Below are 17,122 nucleotides of genomic sequence, written 5' to 3' on the forward strand. Positions count from 1 at the left end.
TTCCAGAAAGGGCGCAGATGAGAATTTGCCAAAACCAAATAAACAGGCTCAACACTTATTGCCCTCAATTGATTTGGTAAGTATAACCCTCATTTTCAGATTTAGTTTCTGTATTTTGACGCTTGCTGGGAATAGAGTCGTGGGGGTTGACGGTGTGTGTGTGTGTGTGGGGGGGGGGGTGGTAGACGGTGTGTGTGTGTGTGGGGAGTGTGAGTAGTTGGTAGTTATTATCTCTCTCTTACATATTTGTAGCTACACAGCATATGGGAACTTTTTTTACGCACAGGTTTTTCTTTTTTCAATTTTTTCCTCAACAGCCGTAAATCCACCATGTCAACAATAAAATATAGCTTACCCAGCAACAGATGGAGTTGGAGAAAAGGCGAAAAGGGGGAGAAAACCCCAAATCTAAATGTTACCACTACTAAATTTTACAGCTGACACAAAGCACACAGCTCTAACAGTCCCCCAGAGATTTGGCGAGAGAAAGAGTGTGCATGTGTGTGTGTGTGTTATATCGGAGTCGTCTTCACCTGAAATAACTCAATCTTTTCACAACTGATGCAGTACCACCACATCCTCCTACTTGTCTGCTCGAATCAACACCTTCACGGCCTGTGAATGATACAGCCCTATTATAACCTACCAGCTACCAACGTCCTGAAGGGTCAGCATTGTAATTCAGTATTTCTCATATTCTGTCGCCCCCCCCAACTGTCACTACTGCCTCTAAAGAGACCTCCTCTCACCAAGATACTACACTAAGCTGAGTCTTCAGGAGTCTTGCTGTTAGCTGGTAAATAATACTAAACACAAAAATAGACTATGTCCCTTTTTAAACGAAATTATTCTGACAATTAGTGAGGAATTGTGGAGTGCAACAAATGCTCTCACATTCAGAAGCAGGGCCTCTTTCCTCCCTGCAGTAGAGATCCTGCCGAGAGAGCGAGTGCAACATGTTTTAGACGTTACTGCACATGACAAAGCAGTTAAAACAGGCATGGATTTTTAACACAGAGAAAGGTTTATACTGTACTTTACTGATGGCATTGTTGGAGCAGTCACAGCATTGCGATGCCAAAACACCAGCAACAGCAAGATTCAGTTCACTGGGAGTTCGGTAAGTTGCTCTGGACAAATGTATCTGCTAAACAAGCACAAACAAACAAACAGACAAACAAATAATAAAGACCTTGCTTGAATTTTCCCATCATAAGTAAGCTAAAGGAAATGACGAAAACACATGGTTTCAGAAATACACACCAGTCTTATTTTATGACTATAAACATTAATGCGAACAATAGTGTAGGCATTCATATCTAGTCTGTGTGTCCCTGTGTAATCTTTGTTTTCTCTCAAAGTGAGGAATGAATGTATTTTAAAATATGATCCTAATAAAATATGTTTTCAATGCATAGATTCTTGGTGTCAGATAACTTTGTCAAATTGTCAGATGATGACTAATGTAGTACCGTTCTGTGAAACAATATGCTGTTGCTCCAATGTTTGACGTTGCAAGTGAATGATATTGCACGTCCGACTTTGAAGAAAACACACATACACATTCACAAACTCATTTTGATTGCTAAAATTAACCAACGTTCTCAACAGTGTCGTAACACCCTTCTGAGCGTTGCTTTTATCAGTCCCACAAATGGATTCAACAGAATTCTGGCGCTGTCTTGATATTTTTAATATAGGCTGATCTCTGCTCTAGCTGCAGTCTGAGCCCAGCTGTGTGAATCGCTGGCCTGTGGAATAATAAGAACCTGCATGGGCTCCTGAACAGGTACAAACACACCTGAGAGCAGGGGTTTTCCTGAAGAGGAACAACAACACCTCTAATTGGTAAATCATGTTATTGACATAATAGTGTCTTCTGTTCTTCCTCTTGACGTGACTTTGGACCAGCTGACTAATTAAACCTGTCTTGGGGATTTGTTTGTATTTCATGCACAATAGGCATGTGGATTAGGCTTGGGGAAAAAACGCCAATAACCAGCTTGTACAGGCCAGGACCTGTTCTAATAAGGGGAAAAGGAGGCCCAATCAAATCATAAATCACATCTTTCATTTATTACTCTTGATAGCGCTTTTACAATCTCCTTTCATGTCGGCTGCTCAAGCGTAGTGTGAGAGCCAAATGTGTTCTCCAGAGATGGAACATGTTCGACATGTATGTCCATTAAACATTGAATTCTAAGCTGACAGGTTTTTGGAAAAAGACCTCACCAGAAAGCACTGTGGAGAGAGCGAAACGCAGCCGCGAATTTCTGGGAAGAGGGTGTGAATTTAAAATGACAAATGTTGTGCATACGGTTAGCAGGTCGCAGGCAAACCTCTCACGCTACCTTGCAATAACTTACACGACTTGAAACATGTTGGTCTATTTACATTTGAGACAGATTCCCCTCAAAGGACGAGCGAGGTCAATACCTCCACAAATTCTCTCTGAGAGGACACGTTGTTATTAGGCGGAGGCTTCTGACGCTGCGCATGACTTTCTCAAGCGTTGGTGGATATAAGACAGTCCATATGATGCCGCTCGAAATGATTATCATTCTCATGTCTACTGACGCATATACGTTTCGAACTTTATTAAAGAGTCCAGGCATTCTGTGTGCCGGTCAAGTTTAATAAAATACGTCATCAACGTTTTGTCTGTCGCCCCCATCTCACCCCCTCCCCTTCTCCTCAGTCTACAATCTAGCAGCTGGTTTAGCGCTATACTACTACCGCCGAGGGACAAGACGAGGAAGCACCTGCTTCCAACGAGGAGGTGGAGAAAAAACTTTCATTAAAACTTCAAACTCAGCTTCTCCAGTGGCTCGTAATACACACCACAACGAGCGCACCGCTATCGGACTGAACTTTTCCCTCAGACTTTTGACGCAGGTCCTGACGGCCAGCTGCCGCTTCTTGGTTTGGTCTGGGAGGCGGAGAGGAGAGGGGGACTGTGCCATATGAGAAAGGTGTGGTATACTCTGGACGCGCTGGAGATTTTTTTTTTTCCAAAACTCCATTTCCACGGATGATTTTCCTCACGGACATTTTTGTTCCACCGCTCCCATGTAACTTTCCAGCTCGCTATCATCCACAACGCGTAATGCCTTGATTGATGTAGGCAAACTCTTGGCTCTGACACATCTTGGCGCACACCAATCAAAGTGTTTCTTGCGTGCGTCTCGTTACACGTTTTTATCTCAAACTACAAGCTGCAGCTCAAGACAGTTATGCTCCAGCGGCTGGGTGAGATGCACGGACTTCTTTCCGACTTCGATTCCAGCTTTAATAACAGAGTAATTTTGGAGGGAGTTGCGGTTACTGGGACAAAAGTATCGGCAGTATCAATAACAAAGGCTCGGGTAAAACGACATTTTTCCTCAGTAAGGAAATTGATGTGCGTAAAGAAGGGATGCCAGCCAGGCGTGGCTTGCATTTGAATATCCAAGTTGAGAATGCGCGGCAAGTATGTATATAAACGGCTCTTTCAATCTAATAAACAGACATTTCCATGTGATGAATAGTGCGGGACGATTAATGAAGTAGTTTTATGAGGAGCAAGCCATCGCGCGCCGGGCACGTCCTCACGGGCATCTGCATGGGTCGGACCCTCGCCTCACACAGCCAACCGCTCCTCCAGAGTCAACCTATATTTCACATTGCATAAACAACTCTGCCAAGTGTGCGCGATGGCAGAGGTCGGGGGATTTCTCGGGGCCCTGGATTTGGATTTACAAAGCTTGCCTGCATTGGGACCTCTCTCAGAGTCGCCTGCAGGTTTGAATGAAAGATTGGGACTGATCGAGGGGAGATTACAGCGAGGCTCTCTCACGGATTTTGAACACCTTAAAGGGATTCTGCGGCGGCGACAGCTGTATTGTCGGACCGGCTTTCAACTGGAGATATTTCCCAACGGCACCGTCCATGGTACCAGACAGGATCACAGTAGATTCGGTGAGAGCGCATCATTGAACCACGTTTGTCAATAAATCATCGCACCTTGACGCACACTCTGCTTTGGCATTGACGAGTTTGGTCAAATAGATTATTTTACCCCGCCATTGGAAACACCGCCCATTAATCATTTAAAGTAGAGGTCAAAATTGACATAGGAGACAGACAAAGTGTCGCTAACACTTTGGACACTGGACAGGGATTAAAGGAGCTTTTTGGTTCTTGTTGCCCGTCGCCGTCTGTGGTGAGAGAGCCGGGACATTTGAGAACATGATACACTGGGGAGTGAAGGGGGTTCGTTCAGGGCATTCGGCTTTAGCCTAGATTGTTTAAGGACAATTTTGTCGAACATGGTTTTGTCTGGTCCCTGTAGACTACCTAGTTTGTAACAGGTTTACAAAGGTGGACGATCTCCAGTATCGCCCACCCACAGCCTGGGAGACCCCAATATCCCCGCAACTCCCTGTGCTGACAAGCGCTGTAAAGAACGCAGGTGTCTTCTCTCAGCTGTAAACAAGTGAGCGGCGTTAGGCTGTTTTTTTTTTTTCTTGCTTAAACTTGTTCAAAGGACACAGGACCGACATACATCATTAATTGTACGTTTAATGTAAATCGTTCGTGATGTTGAACTTATCATAAGAAAACAGAGTAGAGCAATAAAAAGTTAATGTTCACAGTGTCTGCAGGTGAAGCTACGCCAAGAGAACGTTAAAATATTTCTAAATCAAGGCATGACCACTCTGGAATTCAAGGAGCTTTTGTGTTTGGTTCTTAACCAAAACAAGGCACTTCAGTGGATTGGGTGGTCTGCGAGTCTGTGTCTGGCATCCTTGAAAGGCGAAATTTAAAGCGTTTGTCAGCAATGTGTTGCAGAAAGCCTGTGTCTTTGATTAGACGAATGAGAAACACGCGTTTCTTCTCGCAGGCGTTGCAAGGATTTTCTGTGTCATCTCTTGGCATCGCAGCGCTTAGTAATAGTTGATCCAGGTGGCCGGGCGCGAGCGCTAGTTCTTTTTTTGTGAACCTACTTTTAGTTTTGTGAACTAACCCTACTTTTCTGGAGTTTGAACTTGTTAAGGTTTTTATAACAAAAACATTATTCCCTTGCTTCGGCGGAGCCATTCCTCAAATATACGCGTTCTTGTATAGCTCAGTGGATTGGCAAGGTAGATAGAAGGTCTAGGGCATTCATTATTTATGAGCACATTCACCTGACTTCTCGTTGCGAAGACATGCAGGGAGAGCGGCAGGTGTTGTTGATTCAGGAGTGCCTGTCTAGTCTCGGGATCTCCTGCACAAATCATAGCCCTTCGATTTCCCAGAAGCGTCATTCACAGTCAAACGACCATTCTAAGGCGCAATAAAACACCGTAGACACGTTGCCTTCCTTCTGGTCAAGGAAGTTACCAACTTACATGTAAAAGTAGCCACCTTCTCCTGCGGTGGTAAACAGTGGTTTTATACATGCAGCATTTCACCGGAGACCAAAACTATGTCAAAAATGTATGTTATCGGCTTTGCACAGTTACAGGCAGCGTGTAATATTATACACATATTTACACATTTGCAATAGCTGGAGGAGTTTCCCACAAATATGTTTAATTCTCATCTGAACTCTCCTGTGTCATGTAATGTTTAAAGAAAAACGATTTGTTTTTGGTACACCTGATGTGTATTTAATACTGTAAAACAAAATGGTTATGATCTAATCAGATTACATGCAAAAAGGAAGATGATATACAGATACCACCCACGTAAAGTGTGCAACTCTGGACAACATAGGACAGCTCAAATGAATGACTAAAGTGTGCTCTCCATTTTCTTTTTGCCAAAAAAAACCCAAAACAATCTCAGGTATTCTGGAGTTCATCAGTTTGGCAGTGGGCCTGGTCAGCATTCGGGGAGTGGACGCAGGCCTGTACCTAGGGATGAATGAGAGAGGCGACCTCTATGGGTCGGTAAGTCAACCCCCCACACACATACTCTCTCTCCATCCACACCACCACCTAATCATATCCTGTTTGCGACTATCCTAACTAAAGATTCTGCTTTAAAGATCTTGATTACAGCGATTGGGCTAGCCGGTGTGGACATGCCACTGGCATAAGCCCACAGAAATGGCAGATCAGATTCCCGCCTCGCAGTAATTTGCGTGGGCTGGTATGGCAGACACCAGTCCCGTGTCTTAATCTGCGCCCCGTACGAGGCCAGACATAGCAGGTCATGTTTGTGCAGCCGAGATTCTCCCCATGACCCTCTCCACTCGTCTTCAGAGCGCGTCTGTGAGAGCGGGAGACAGGTGGAGTGAGAATTATAGAGGTTTAGAGATTGAGAAAGAGAGAAAAGAGAGAGAGAGAGAGGGAAGGAACTCCATGGCCATAAGCCAGTCAGGCTTGTTTACCCCGATTTCAGGGGTTGTTTTTCTCCCACACCAGATACATTTCCCCAGAGAGAATCTTAAATCTCGAACGAGAAGGAAACCTCTTGAATTTTGTTTTGTGTCCTCTAAAATATTTACATTTTTTCCAAGGTACACATAGGTCGGTTTAGAGAACATTCTCGCACTGGGGGGGGGGGTATATGATCGGTGAGCGAGGCAGCGCTGGAGAGGTCTGGGCAGTGCTATGGGTTCCCTCGGTATGTGCGAGAGCCCTGGCTCTAATACCTGAAGATATGCCTGTTAAAATAACATGCCTTTGTAAGATAGCATGCAAAATCAATCACCATTTGCTGATGGACTGTCTTAGCCTCTTCCCCTCTTTCTCTCCCTCTCTCTCTCTCTCTTTCTCTCTCTCTCTCTCTCTGTCTCTTGTTTTCCCAGCACTTGCCCAACACAGAAGGGAGAGACAGGCTATCAAATTTCTCAGAGCAGAAAGGGAAGGTCTAACTAAATATCTCAGGGTCTTAAGAGTAGGGGGAAAAAAAGCCTCATTATTGACTCGCTCTTGAGAAAAAAGAAGTGGGACTTAACATGTAACTTGATAAAGTCCTATTAAAATGTGCACGTATCTGTGGACCGAGGCAGAGGGTCAGTAACAGAGGAGTGTGGAGGGGCTTGGTAGCCCCTCTATCCCATAATTTCTCCTGGGAAGAGTGCACTCTGCCCTGGCCTAGTGTTGACTGCGATCACACACACACACACACACACACACGCACACACAGATTCCCTTGTCAGGGCGATAGACAGACAGACAGACAGACAGACAGACCAGCCGGTCGGACCTGTCAGTGCTCTCCCACAAGTGTTCTTCCCCATCACACCCCCCACCCCATCCAACTAGAATCCATGTTTTTCAGTCCAGACACATTGAAATGTGTGCACTGCTGTTGGGTATGACTAACTCGCCTTGAATCCTTTTAGTGGCTGAGAATAAGCTTCTTAAGTCCAACTACTAAAACAAAAACAAAAAAAGAAATCACATTTATTATTTCATAGCCATGCTTGTCCAAGGCACTCAATCCATCTTGTTCGTGTACCTTTTCCCTTTTTTTCATGGAATCAGACATGGCTCGGTCTCGCTTCTCTGTATTCAGTCCATCTGTGAGGTTCTGCCATTTCTGACTCTAGCACAGCGATTGACATAGTCTTGTAACGGAGCCATCACACGTCAGCAGCAACTGCAGAACAGCCCAGATGTACTCCGTGATTCTTGGTGGCCCCATCAACTAACAAATCCACACCTGCTAAACTCCAGGGTGTTCTCTCTCTCTCACACACACACACATCAGCAGACAGCCCATACATTTGTCTCACAGACTGCTGTGTTTCAACTAGTTGTGCCTGTTACATCACTGGAGAATAATAATACTGAGGGCTGGATAACAAGCGCGAAAAGTTAACGGGTGGAGACAGATAACAGGGCTTTAACTAAAAAGTTCTCCTCTGCCAGTCTCTCCTCCCACTCTTTTTGTTCATGTCAGTGAATGTATGTGTGCATGTATGTATGTGTGTGTGTGAGAGACAGACAGAGAGAGAGAGAGAGAGAGAGAAAGAGAGAGAGACACGGCAGTAGACACCTGTTACCTGGGATTAGTTTCATCCTGGTGTGCTGTGGTTACACAATAGTGCCAGACCAGTGCCGCTTCTAGCCTCTGTCCAGTTCACAAGTGACCGTGGCCCTAATCTGGCACAAATCCATGCCTAGAGTTATCTCTTATCATATCCCATCACATCTCCCCCTCATCGTCTCTCACTCCGTTACCCTTGCTAGTTCTGTAGTCCGACCAGGGCAGCAGAGGCCACATTCATATATCACTAGGACTACAGCCTGGATATTCAACACTCTAGAATAGAACTGCTAGAATCTTATCCCCACTGCTACTCCAGGCCAGCATGTCTGCTAGAGAAAGGGTAGCTGCTTGAAACCACCCCCACCCCCCACCCCCCCAGAACGATGTGAGCTCTTACCATATAAACAACACTGAACCCAATGCTTGGATGTCACCAGAGGAGCTGCTGGATGTTATGCGGTTCTCACGGACACTCTGTTATGACTGTTTGCCTAATAAGTAAACCTGGACGTCGCTCAGGCCAAAATATTTGTAGCTAAATCCGTCTCTCTCAAAGTGCGGAGGCTCTCCGAGGAAGATGTGATGGAAAGCGCTGGCCAGCATGTGGTGCATATTATTTCTCCTCCACACGTCCTAAATCATCTCTTTCTTTCTGCTCTTTTTTTTCATCTCCTTTTTCATGTTTTGTTTTGTCTTGCAGAAGAAGCTGACAAAGGAGTGTGTGTTCCGCGAGCAGTTTGAGGAGAACTGGTACAACACCTACGCCTCCACGCTCTACAAGCACACCGACACGGGGAGGTACTACTACGTGGCCTTGAACAAGGACGGCTCGCCGCGAGAGGGCGGCAGGACTAAGAAGCACCAGAAGCTCACACACTTCCTACCCAGGCCTGTGGAAATAGACAAGATCCCGCAGGCCTACAGGGACCTCTTCCAACCCACGTGACCGAAATTAGGGCCAGGGTCTCGGGCACGGCCACGGAAAGGTGTGGCGATGGCGGATGGATGGACGGACCGGTGGACTCCCTGAAATCCTCCTATTGCCGCTCCTCCCCCCCTCCTTTCCTCTCTGGCCAGTGTTTATGTTCACCTTCTGGTGCTAATAACCATGGCTTTTGGCCCTTTCCTGTGCAGAGATAAACAGGCCGCATGTGTGTGTGTTCCTGGACACTGTAGCTTCCCCTCCTTGATGCGTCACAAACACTTGTTTTTTTTTCTGTCCTCTTTTCCTCATCGATCATGCAGGCAGGTGTGTGTGTGAGAGAGTGAACGAGCGAGTGAATCTGGCACGAGCCAGATCTGGCCAAAGCGATGGCCATCGTACCTCTCAATCACCTGGATCTCAAACCAGGCGAGAGGCACTATGTGGGGAGAAGAGAAACTATATCACAAAATGACCTGAGAAAACCACTCTGGACCTGAGGAAACCACTCTAGACCTGCTTGTGGGGCTGAACCCTTTTGAACATGCGCAAGCACTTGGTCACTGCACTTCCCCTGCGTTTACTTGGGGGGGAGAAAAAGACATCTCTGTTCTTAAAAATCAGCTCCACTGGTCCATTAAGTAGCCTAAGACACTATGTATTCATTTCCCATTTCATTTAATAGTGCAGTGCAGCATACAGCTCCAGCTAGGGCACGGGTTAGCATAATGTACATTGTGTACACTGTGAAGAACATTGTATTACAGCCTTTCATTTCTCAAATTTCTACTCTCTACCTAAGGCTACACCTGGGCAACTGAATCACTCATTTACTAGTTAATACCCAGCTCATAACTCTTGGGTACCACGAATACATTGACATGTATTAGGAATTCATCTATTCACCTGTATGGGGCCCTTGAACTCACTTCCCCCATTACCAAGTCACTCGTGCTCAGGCAGTGTCTTAGACGACTAAAGACAGTCTTTGTGGGTCCTGAACCCCCCTGGGCAACAAAACTGAGGTGTTTTGAGGTAAACAAGACAATCTACCACTAGGTCTTTATACAGATGTGGGATAAACTCTAGGCTATGAATCAAGTCAAGATGTAGCAATACAGCATTACCAATGAACTTTGTTTATATATATATAAAAAAAAAGTAGTTGAACGTTTCAGGTACTGTTACATGGAAAACTGGTTTTAAAATTGACTGAGGACTAGACCAAAATGAAAGAACGAGAAATAATGCGTCATCATGGTACATGAGAGTAGGACATGAGAGCAAGACCAGCATCTTCAGTGTGGCACACAAGATGTCAACAAGCACTTACGCACACCCCTCTGCAACACGTTCTCTAGCATTGTAGAAGGATCCGGAAGGTTCTCTCAGCCACAACTCATCCAATCATGAACAGTCATGCCAGTTCAGAGAAACAACTGGGCAGGTATGGCATGTGGGTTTTCAAAAGGTGTAACACTGAAATGAATCATACGCGCCAATCATGTACTCTTATTTTGAAGCAAGTTTAGAAAGTTTAGTTGCAGCTAAAAGTAGCAACCATTGTGCCCTTCTTGCCTTAAGATAGCGCTGCATCATCTAAACAGGAGACACGTTACTCGTTACATGACATCTCTCAGAGGCGAGATTTCACAGTGCTTTTTAAAGACGTCAACAGAGATGGAATTTCAAGAATGTTCTTCCTGGTCCTTCCCAGCGCAAGCATCTCTTTGAGGGAGGGAGGGAGGGTGGACGTAGGGTTGGGTGAGCCAAGAGCCCACAGTGGCATTCTGTTTAGACAGCCTGTGAGTTGTGGTGTTGATATCTCCGGCACAGAGGAACTAGGGAGGAGTGGCAAAGTGCCATTGGTTTGAGGCACAGGTCAGAGGTCAGTGTTTCGTGGGCATAGATAGGACCTTTGTTGGTAAGGAACCGAGATTGACTTGTAATGTTCAGACTGTCAGGAACATTATTAACAAAAAAATGCAAGTGACAGAAGTGTAAATATGTATGAACCTATTTATGAGATGTACAATATATTTATTTTCTACATATAAAATTATAAATCTATATATTTATTTATTGCAAAGACTTTATTTTGTAATGAACTTGAAGTTATCAGAACTGTAGATTCTACTGAAAATATACAATGGAAAATGCTATCAAAACATTTGAATTGAAAAGGAATCGACAATAAAATTGTCATATCGACTGTCTATTGTGAGTGGATATTTTTGAGTGAGTGGAAAGGTACTGCAAATGTAAAATGAATGGTCTGGCTATTGGGCAATCCCTTTGATCTCCTTTAAGAAGTAATACACAATATTACATTGGAGGGGAGGATAAGATAAGGAAGCAGAGTGGATATCCATAATGTGTGATAAGGTGCTTTGATTTATGTGCTAGGCCTCATAGTTATGTGAATCAACATGCCGTCTTTTTTCCCCTCTTCACTTTCCTTGTTTGTGTGAGAGGGGAAATTCTCACCTTTGCTCACCCAAGCAGGATGAACACATTCAGCTTGAATAATGTTTCCCCTTCAGAGGGAGTGTACGTTTTACCAGCATAGATTTTCAGCACAGTATTACATTTGCTCATGTTTATATCCCCCTTTCTCTTTCTGTCTCAATGCATTCAGATTCTTGTACTTTTTTTTTAAACCTCTTAAAAGTCAGACTTGTATATGAACTTGCACTTTCACAAGATTTTTTTTTCAATACTTCAGACAAAAGGTTACATACTTCATGTGTGGTCTACTTTAAGGCTTGACACTGTGAAATGACGAGAAAAAACATTCTACATGAAAACTTATACGATGCGAGTTCACCATTGCATTCCACTGTTCTGGTACAGTTCTGCCAGAGAAATGTGCAATACACATGGCCAATCCTCAGAGTACAGGAGACGTGTCTAAACACCTTAACCTGGAGCCGTGCTCGCCACCCACACCTCCTCCACGCCACCCCCACCCCACCGCCCTGCTCCTCCAAAAATGTTGACAGGGAGGAGAGGCGTTCTGTCAAATGTCCTCGCTGCCCAAGTGAGAGTTGAATTCTTTGGGGGCTGAATAGATTGCTCATCAGTGATCCGTCTCCAGGGAACTAGGTACGATCCGCTGATGTCAATTGACGATTCTTGGCCCCAGAACACCCCCCCCCCCAACACACACACGCTGTTCTCCCCCCAACTGAATCTCCTCTGAATCTCCACAGAAATCAAACTCTGGCAGCAGGAAAAACAATAACTAAGAATAGCCAACATTTAAAAGGCAATAGAGGTAAAAAGGCCCACTCTACTTTTTCTGTCCTTTCTAAGCGCAGCAAACGCACTAAGGTTTGGCCACAAACGAACACACCCAACGGGATTGAAAGGGGCCATGTGGAATATTTTAACTGGGCAAGACACCGTGATGACCACTCTCAACCCTGCCCCAAACAAATGGCATCACACACACTCCTCTCGTGTCCGCATCTGCTTTCTTGCTGCAGACGACTCGTAACTCAAGTACAAGTCGACGGTGTACATAACACTCCCCTCTCTCCCTGCCTGGAGTCCTTCCCTAGCTCAGCGCGAGGCCGGAGCCAGTGGGTGACTGCATACTGGGCATAGTGCTGGAACGTCTCGTCACCGGCTGCTCAACTCGCCCTCGTACGCTTCAAGTGCTGATGCATATTCATGGAGGTGGCGAACGTCTGCTCGCCGGGGTGTGCTGTGTGTGAGTGTGAGCTGAAGTGTGTGAGAACGCGTGTTGGGGGAAAAGCGTGGGTGTGTGTGAGAACCTGGGGCCCCACTCTTCTCTGGCTGACAGCAGGGGGGGAAAAAAAAAGAGAGAGAGAGAGAAAGAGAAAGAAAGAAAGAGGGGGTGGGGATTTGGGGGTCCACGGACAGAGAGAACTTGAACGAGTGGCAGTCTGAGGCTAAGAAGGGATGGGATCAACATTTCAACATCTGCCATAGCTGTAATGTTTCTCCACTGGCAGATCTGCACAAGCTGTGAGCACGAGTTCCCCTGGGGGGGAGGGAGACAGAAAGAGGGGGGTGGAGGTGGGGTGGGATGGGGGCAGTGAAAAAGACAAGGACGTGGGGAAAAACCCCTGGCAGCCAGAGAAATGAAAACAATACTATATAGACAGAAAAGAAAGACACGAAACATTGCAGATGAAGGATTGAGGGTTTTGATAGTGTACTGAGGGCAGAGTATGTATTTATATATGTGTGTGTGTGTGTGTGTGTGTGTGTGTGTGTGCGCGCATGCGCTTCTGTGTTTGTGTGAGTGAGACTCTGTGTCTCTGTGTGTCTCTGTGTGTGTGTGTGTGTGTGTGTGTGTGTGTGTGTGTGTGTGTGTGTGTGTGTGTGTGTGTGTGTGTGTGTGTGTGTGTGAGGAAGAGTCTGCCAGAGGCCAACAGAGACAGATAGAAGGTGGGGTGTGAGGCCTAAGAGATGTCCTGGGAGAGTGCTGGCATGGTGGCTGCAGTGTGTGTTTGCGTAAGTGTGTGTGTGTGTGTGTGTGTGTGTGTGTGTGTCCAGTGGGAGAGGGTGTTAAGTATCCGCTCACACTCCGATCCCTCCTCGTCTGTGAGCTAATCAGAACCATGGCCATGGTGACCAGTCAACAATCCAGCTGAGTCACGAGGGTGAAATATTACTAACCCCTTACAAACCACACACACACACACACACACACACACACCAGTCAACAGGGTGAAATATTACTAACCCCTTACAAACTACACACACACACACACACACCAGTCAACACACAACCAGTCACAAGGGTGAAATATTACTAACCCCTTACAAACCACACACACACACACACACACACACACCAGTCAACACACAACCAGTCACAAGAGTGAAATATTACTAACCCCTTACAAACTACAAACACACATCCATCAGCACACAACCAGCAGACAGTAAGCACTACTTAAGGTCATATTAGAGAAGCAGCCATGACGCTTTCACGATTTGTTAATATTATTATTATTATTATTATTATTATAAGTGACTAGGGTGTAGCCCGCGCAATCAACACCCCCCTTTTTTCCATGAAAGTGCTAGCATGTGCAAGGCAATACTTTTTAAATACAAGAACTACAGCACAGATGTGGGCAAAAAGAAGTCACAATTTTGGTCACTTTATTGAAATGTCAATTAAAATGCGCGTCTAGTAAATAACAGATTTTTTTTTTTAATGGCAAAACAAGTGTGTTTTTTTTGCTACCATTAGAACATTCCTGGGCGGGAAAAAAGAAAGTTATTGTACGTTGTTTTGAAATACACCTTGTGCGACCAGGGGTAGCTCTCAGCTCTCCTGTAGTTAAACAACCATCTCATTTAGCATCGGATGCGAGAAGACAAGTGCTCCTCCCTTCCCAAAAAAAAACTAAACAAAAATAAACAAACAAACAAAAAAAAAAACTACAAAGTAGAAAACGGGTCTAAGTGCCCATCTCCAGCCTGGTATGAGAGTGGGTCGAGAGGCTGGCGTGGGACTGCATCGGAGATGCCACCAGGCCCTCCATACACTCCCTACACACAGGCCGTGGAGCTGCGTCAGCAACTGCAACACGGGAGGGCAACGGAGTAAAAGAAAAACAGGTAACATCACACACACTCACACGCACACACACAACACGGAAAAGCCTACATTTACACGTTTACAACGAGAAGGAGAAATAGTCCATGTTACAAAAAAAAAAAAAAAAAAGAAAGAAAACGTCCAGAAAATTCAGGCAAGCAGATCAAACAAAGCAGGCATTCCATTATTTTTTGTTTTGTTTTGTTGAGCAACAACTAAAAAGTGAACAATTCAAGAGTTACAGAAAATGGGATTTTTTTTACAGGTTTTTTGTTTTTGATGATTAAACAGACATGATCAGGCCATAACTTGTTTATTTTAAACATATAGCTTCTGGATGTGATGGTTCCAGTGCTTCAGAAATCACTGCCTATGTCAGCACCTGACCATACTGCCAAGGGGGGGTGGGGGGTGTCTAGAACAGAAAACTACAGAGTTGAAGAATGCTCTAAGATCTTTACATCATAGAAATCTGTTAGAAGCATCACTATGGTCCCACATATGTTGAGTTAGGTATTTTCTTGAACGGAGTGTGTATATTTATATTTATATATATATAAAAAAAAGTAAATTAAGAAATAAAATAATTTTAAAACAAATACAAACCCTCCGCTGGGGGCTTACAAATAATGCAATGCTTGAAAGCATTTGGGGAGAACAGTTTTAAATTTAATTATTATCTTTAAATATGCTGAAAAAATGGAATAGAAGTTCAAATAACATTACGGCTATATATACACAACTTTTTTCTTTTTTTTCTTCCTTTTTCTTCTTGTTTTTAAAGTAAATTGCAAAACCCCAGTAAAAGAACATCTTCCGGGCAAGAGTTGGTTAGAAAGGGATGGGTGGGTAGGTGGAGTTTAAAAACAAACGACCGTAAGGGGGTGAAGCTGGGGGTTTACAACGCCGCATCGGTCCACCACACCAGGAGGCATCGTCCCCCGGATTGGCAGCGGCGGAGGCGGTGGTCTCCACGGCGACAGGGCGCCTACAGACCCTTGGAGGGCCCGGGGTTGCCGCCCATGCCCTGCTGCATCTGCTGCAGGTGCTGGTAGAGGCCCATCAGCTCCATCTGGTTGAGGTTGCCCGGTCCCATCATGCCGTTCTGCAGAGCCATCTGGTTCATGAGCAGCCCCTGCTTGGCCATGGCCAGCTGCTGTTCCTGCACCTTGCGGTTGTTTAGCACTTTCTGCACGTACATCATCAACTGCAGGAGAGGAGGAGAAGGATAAAGGTGAGTGTTTGTTGTTTCGCCCCCCTCCAGTATTCAATATACCATTGGAGTAGCAAACAAACATAGAAGTAAATTCTGATTGCATAAAAACCCCAACATCACATTTTTTTTATTTTTCGTAATTGTTAAAGTTTAACTTGCCCTTGGACTCAGATTCAGATTCTATAGGTGTAAGTTTAAAAAAAAATAAATAAATAAAAATATTCATCTTTAATACCACTGAAGGTGTGTGGGAAAAGTCATGTGAGAGTGCCTTCATTGGCATACCGTATTTTCCTGACTACTAACCGCAGTTTATACATTGATTTTGCAGAACATGTGCAGCCCTGCGGTTAATACTTGGGTGTGGCCTATAAATGGGAATGCATTCTTTCCCGCCTCAAAGTTAATAACATGCACAGTATATCTGCAAGGTAGTGTGAGTGTGTGTGTCTCTCTCTCCCCCCCTTTCACATATGAATCCCATTAATGTTTCAGGTAAAAACAACATGGGATAGATAACACATTTTTCATTCACACTTCCATACAGATAAAGTAACAGGTGTTGTGTATTCCCACCCGGAATGCTACAGAGTGTGAACTGCACCTATAATTGTGTGTGTGTGTGAGTGTGTGTGTATGCGTGTGTGTATGCGTGTGTGTATGCGTGTGTGGAGGGAGTGTAGTATTTTTGGGCTTGAAATGCCCATCCCTACTTCATACAACTTTTTAAATCGCATGAAGTTTTATGTGACGCGATGACGTAACGTTGAATAAACTGCGGTTAATACCCGGGCGCAGTCAATAAACAGTCGTCAATAAAGTTTGTTTTGTAAAATGACTTAAAACACTGTAATGTGGTTTATATATGGTGTGGTTAACAGTAAATACTGTATAAATACGGTAATTTTGCTAGCTTTTGGTATTGGGATACAAACTTTGGAATAAAAACTGAGGGGGGAATGAGGGTAATTCCCCAGCTTTGAGTTGACTGGGCATGGAACCGACTGTGTGCTAACCGACTGTTGATCTAGTGTGTGACGTGGGGTGTTGATCTAGTGTGTGACGTGGGGTGTTGATCTAGTGTGTGACGTGGGGTGTTGATCTAGTGTGTGACGTGGGGTGTTGATCTAGTGTGTGTGTGTGTGTGTGCGTGCGCGTGTGTGTGTGTGTGTGTGTGTGTGACGTGGGGTGGTGATCTAGTGTGTGACGTGGGGTGTTGATCTAGTGTGTGTGTGTGTGTGTGTGTGATGTGGTGTGTACTTACGGTCTGCTGCTTGTGGAGCACGTCCCTGTAGGCCACCTCTATGCGCTGGCGCTCCCGCTCAATGGTGGCCTGCTGGGACATAGCCATGGCCTGCACCTGCGCTTCCTCCAGACTAGGGTTGTCCTTCCACTGCGTACGGACACACACACACACACACACACACACAAA

General features: G+C 45.0%; 2 protein-coding genes across 5 annotated transcripts in view; one reads left to right on the forward strand and one right to left on the reverse strand.

The window, feature by feature from the left end:
• The first annotated feature begins 2,737 nt into the window (after positions 1–2,737).
• Positions 2,738–11,106, forward strand: fgf16 (fibroblast growth factor 16). The gene is made up of 3 exons (XM_012830671.2): positions 2,738–3,957; positions 5,812–5,915; positions 8,669–11,106. Exons 1-3 carry the CDS (start codon positions 3,693–3,695, stop codon positions 8,912–8,914), a joined length of 615 nt encoding a protein of 204 aa, XP_012686125.1. The 5' UTR covers positions 2,738–3,692; the 3' UTR covers positions 8,915–11,106.
• Positions 11,107–14,015: 2,909 nt separating this feature from the next.
• The window catches only part of atrx (ATRX chromatin remodeler), a 52,793-nt gene continuing 49,686 nt past the window's right edge, over positions 14,016–17,122 (reverse strand). For all 4 annotated transcript variants that reach the window (XM_031557869.2, XM_031557868.2, XM_031557867.2 and 1 more), the window contains 2 exons: positions 16,955–17,083; positions 14,016–15,681 (listed from right to left, as the gene is read on the reverse strand). In XM_031557869.2, the coding sequence (XP_031413729.1) occupies positions 15,463–15,681; positions 16,955–17,083 (348 nt within the window). In that variant the 3' untranslated portion in view covers positions 14,016–15,462. The remainder of the gene's footprint in view (positions 15,682–16,954; positions 17,084–17,122) is intronic.

This window comes from Clupea harengus, chromosome 20, assembly GCF_900700415.2.
Source record: "Clupea harengus chromosome 20, Ch_v2.0.2, whole genome shotgun sequence".
In the NCBI taxonomy this organism is placed as follows: Eukaryota; Metazoa; Chordata; class Actinopteri; order Clupeiformes; family Clupeidae; genus Clupea; species Clupea harengus.

Coding starts and splice junctions, on each gene's coding strand:
- fgf16 (XM_012830671.2), top strand. CDS start 3,693: ATGGCAGAGGTCGGGGGATTTCTCGGGGCCCTGGATTTGGATTTACAA. Junction 3,958..5,811: donor ACAGGATCACAGTAGATTCG/GTGAGAGCGCAT, acceptor AAACAATCTCAG/GTATTCTGGAGTTCATCAGT. Junction 5,916..8,668: donor GAGGCGACCTCTATGGGTCG/GTAAGTCAACCC, acceptor TTTGTCTTGCAG/AAGAAGCTGACAAAGGAGTG.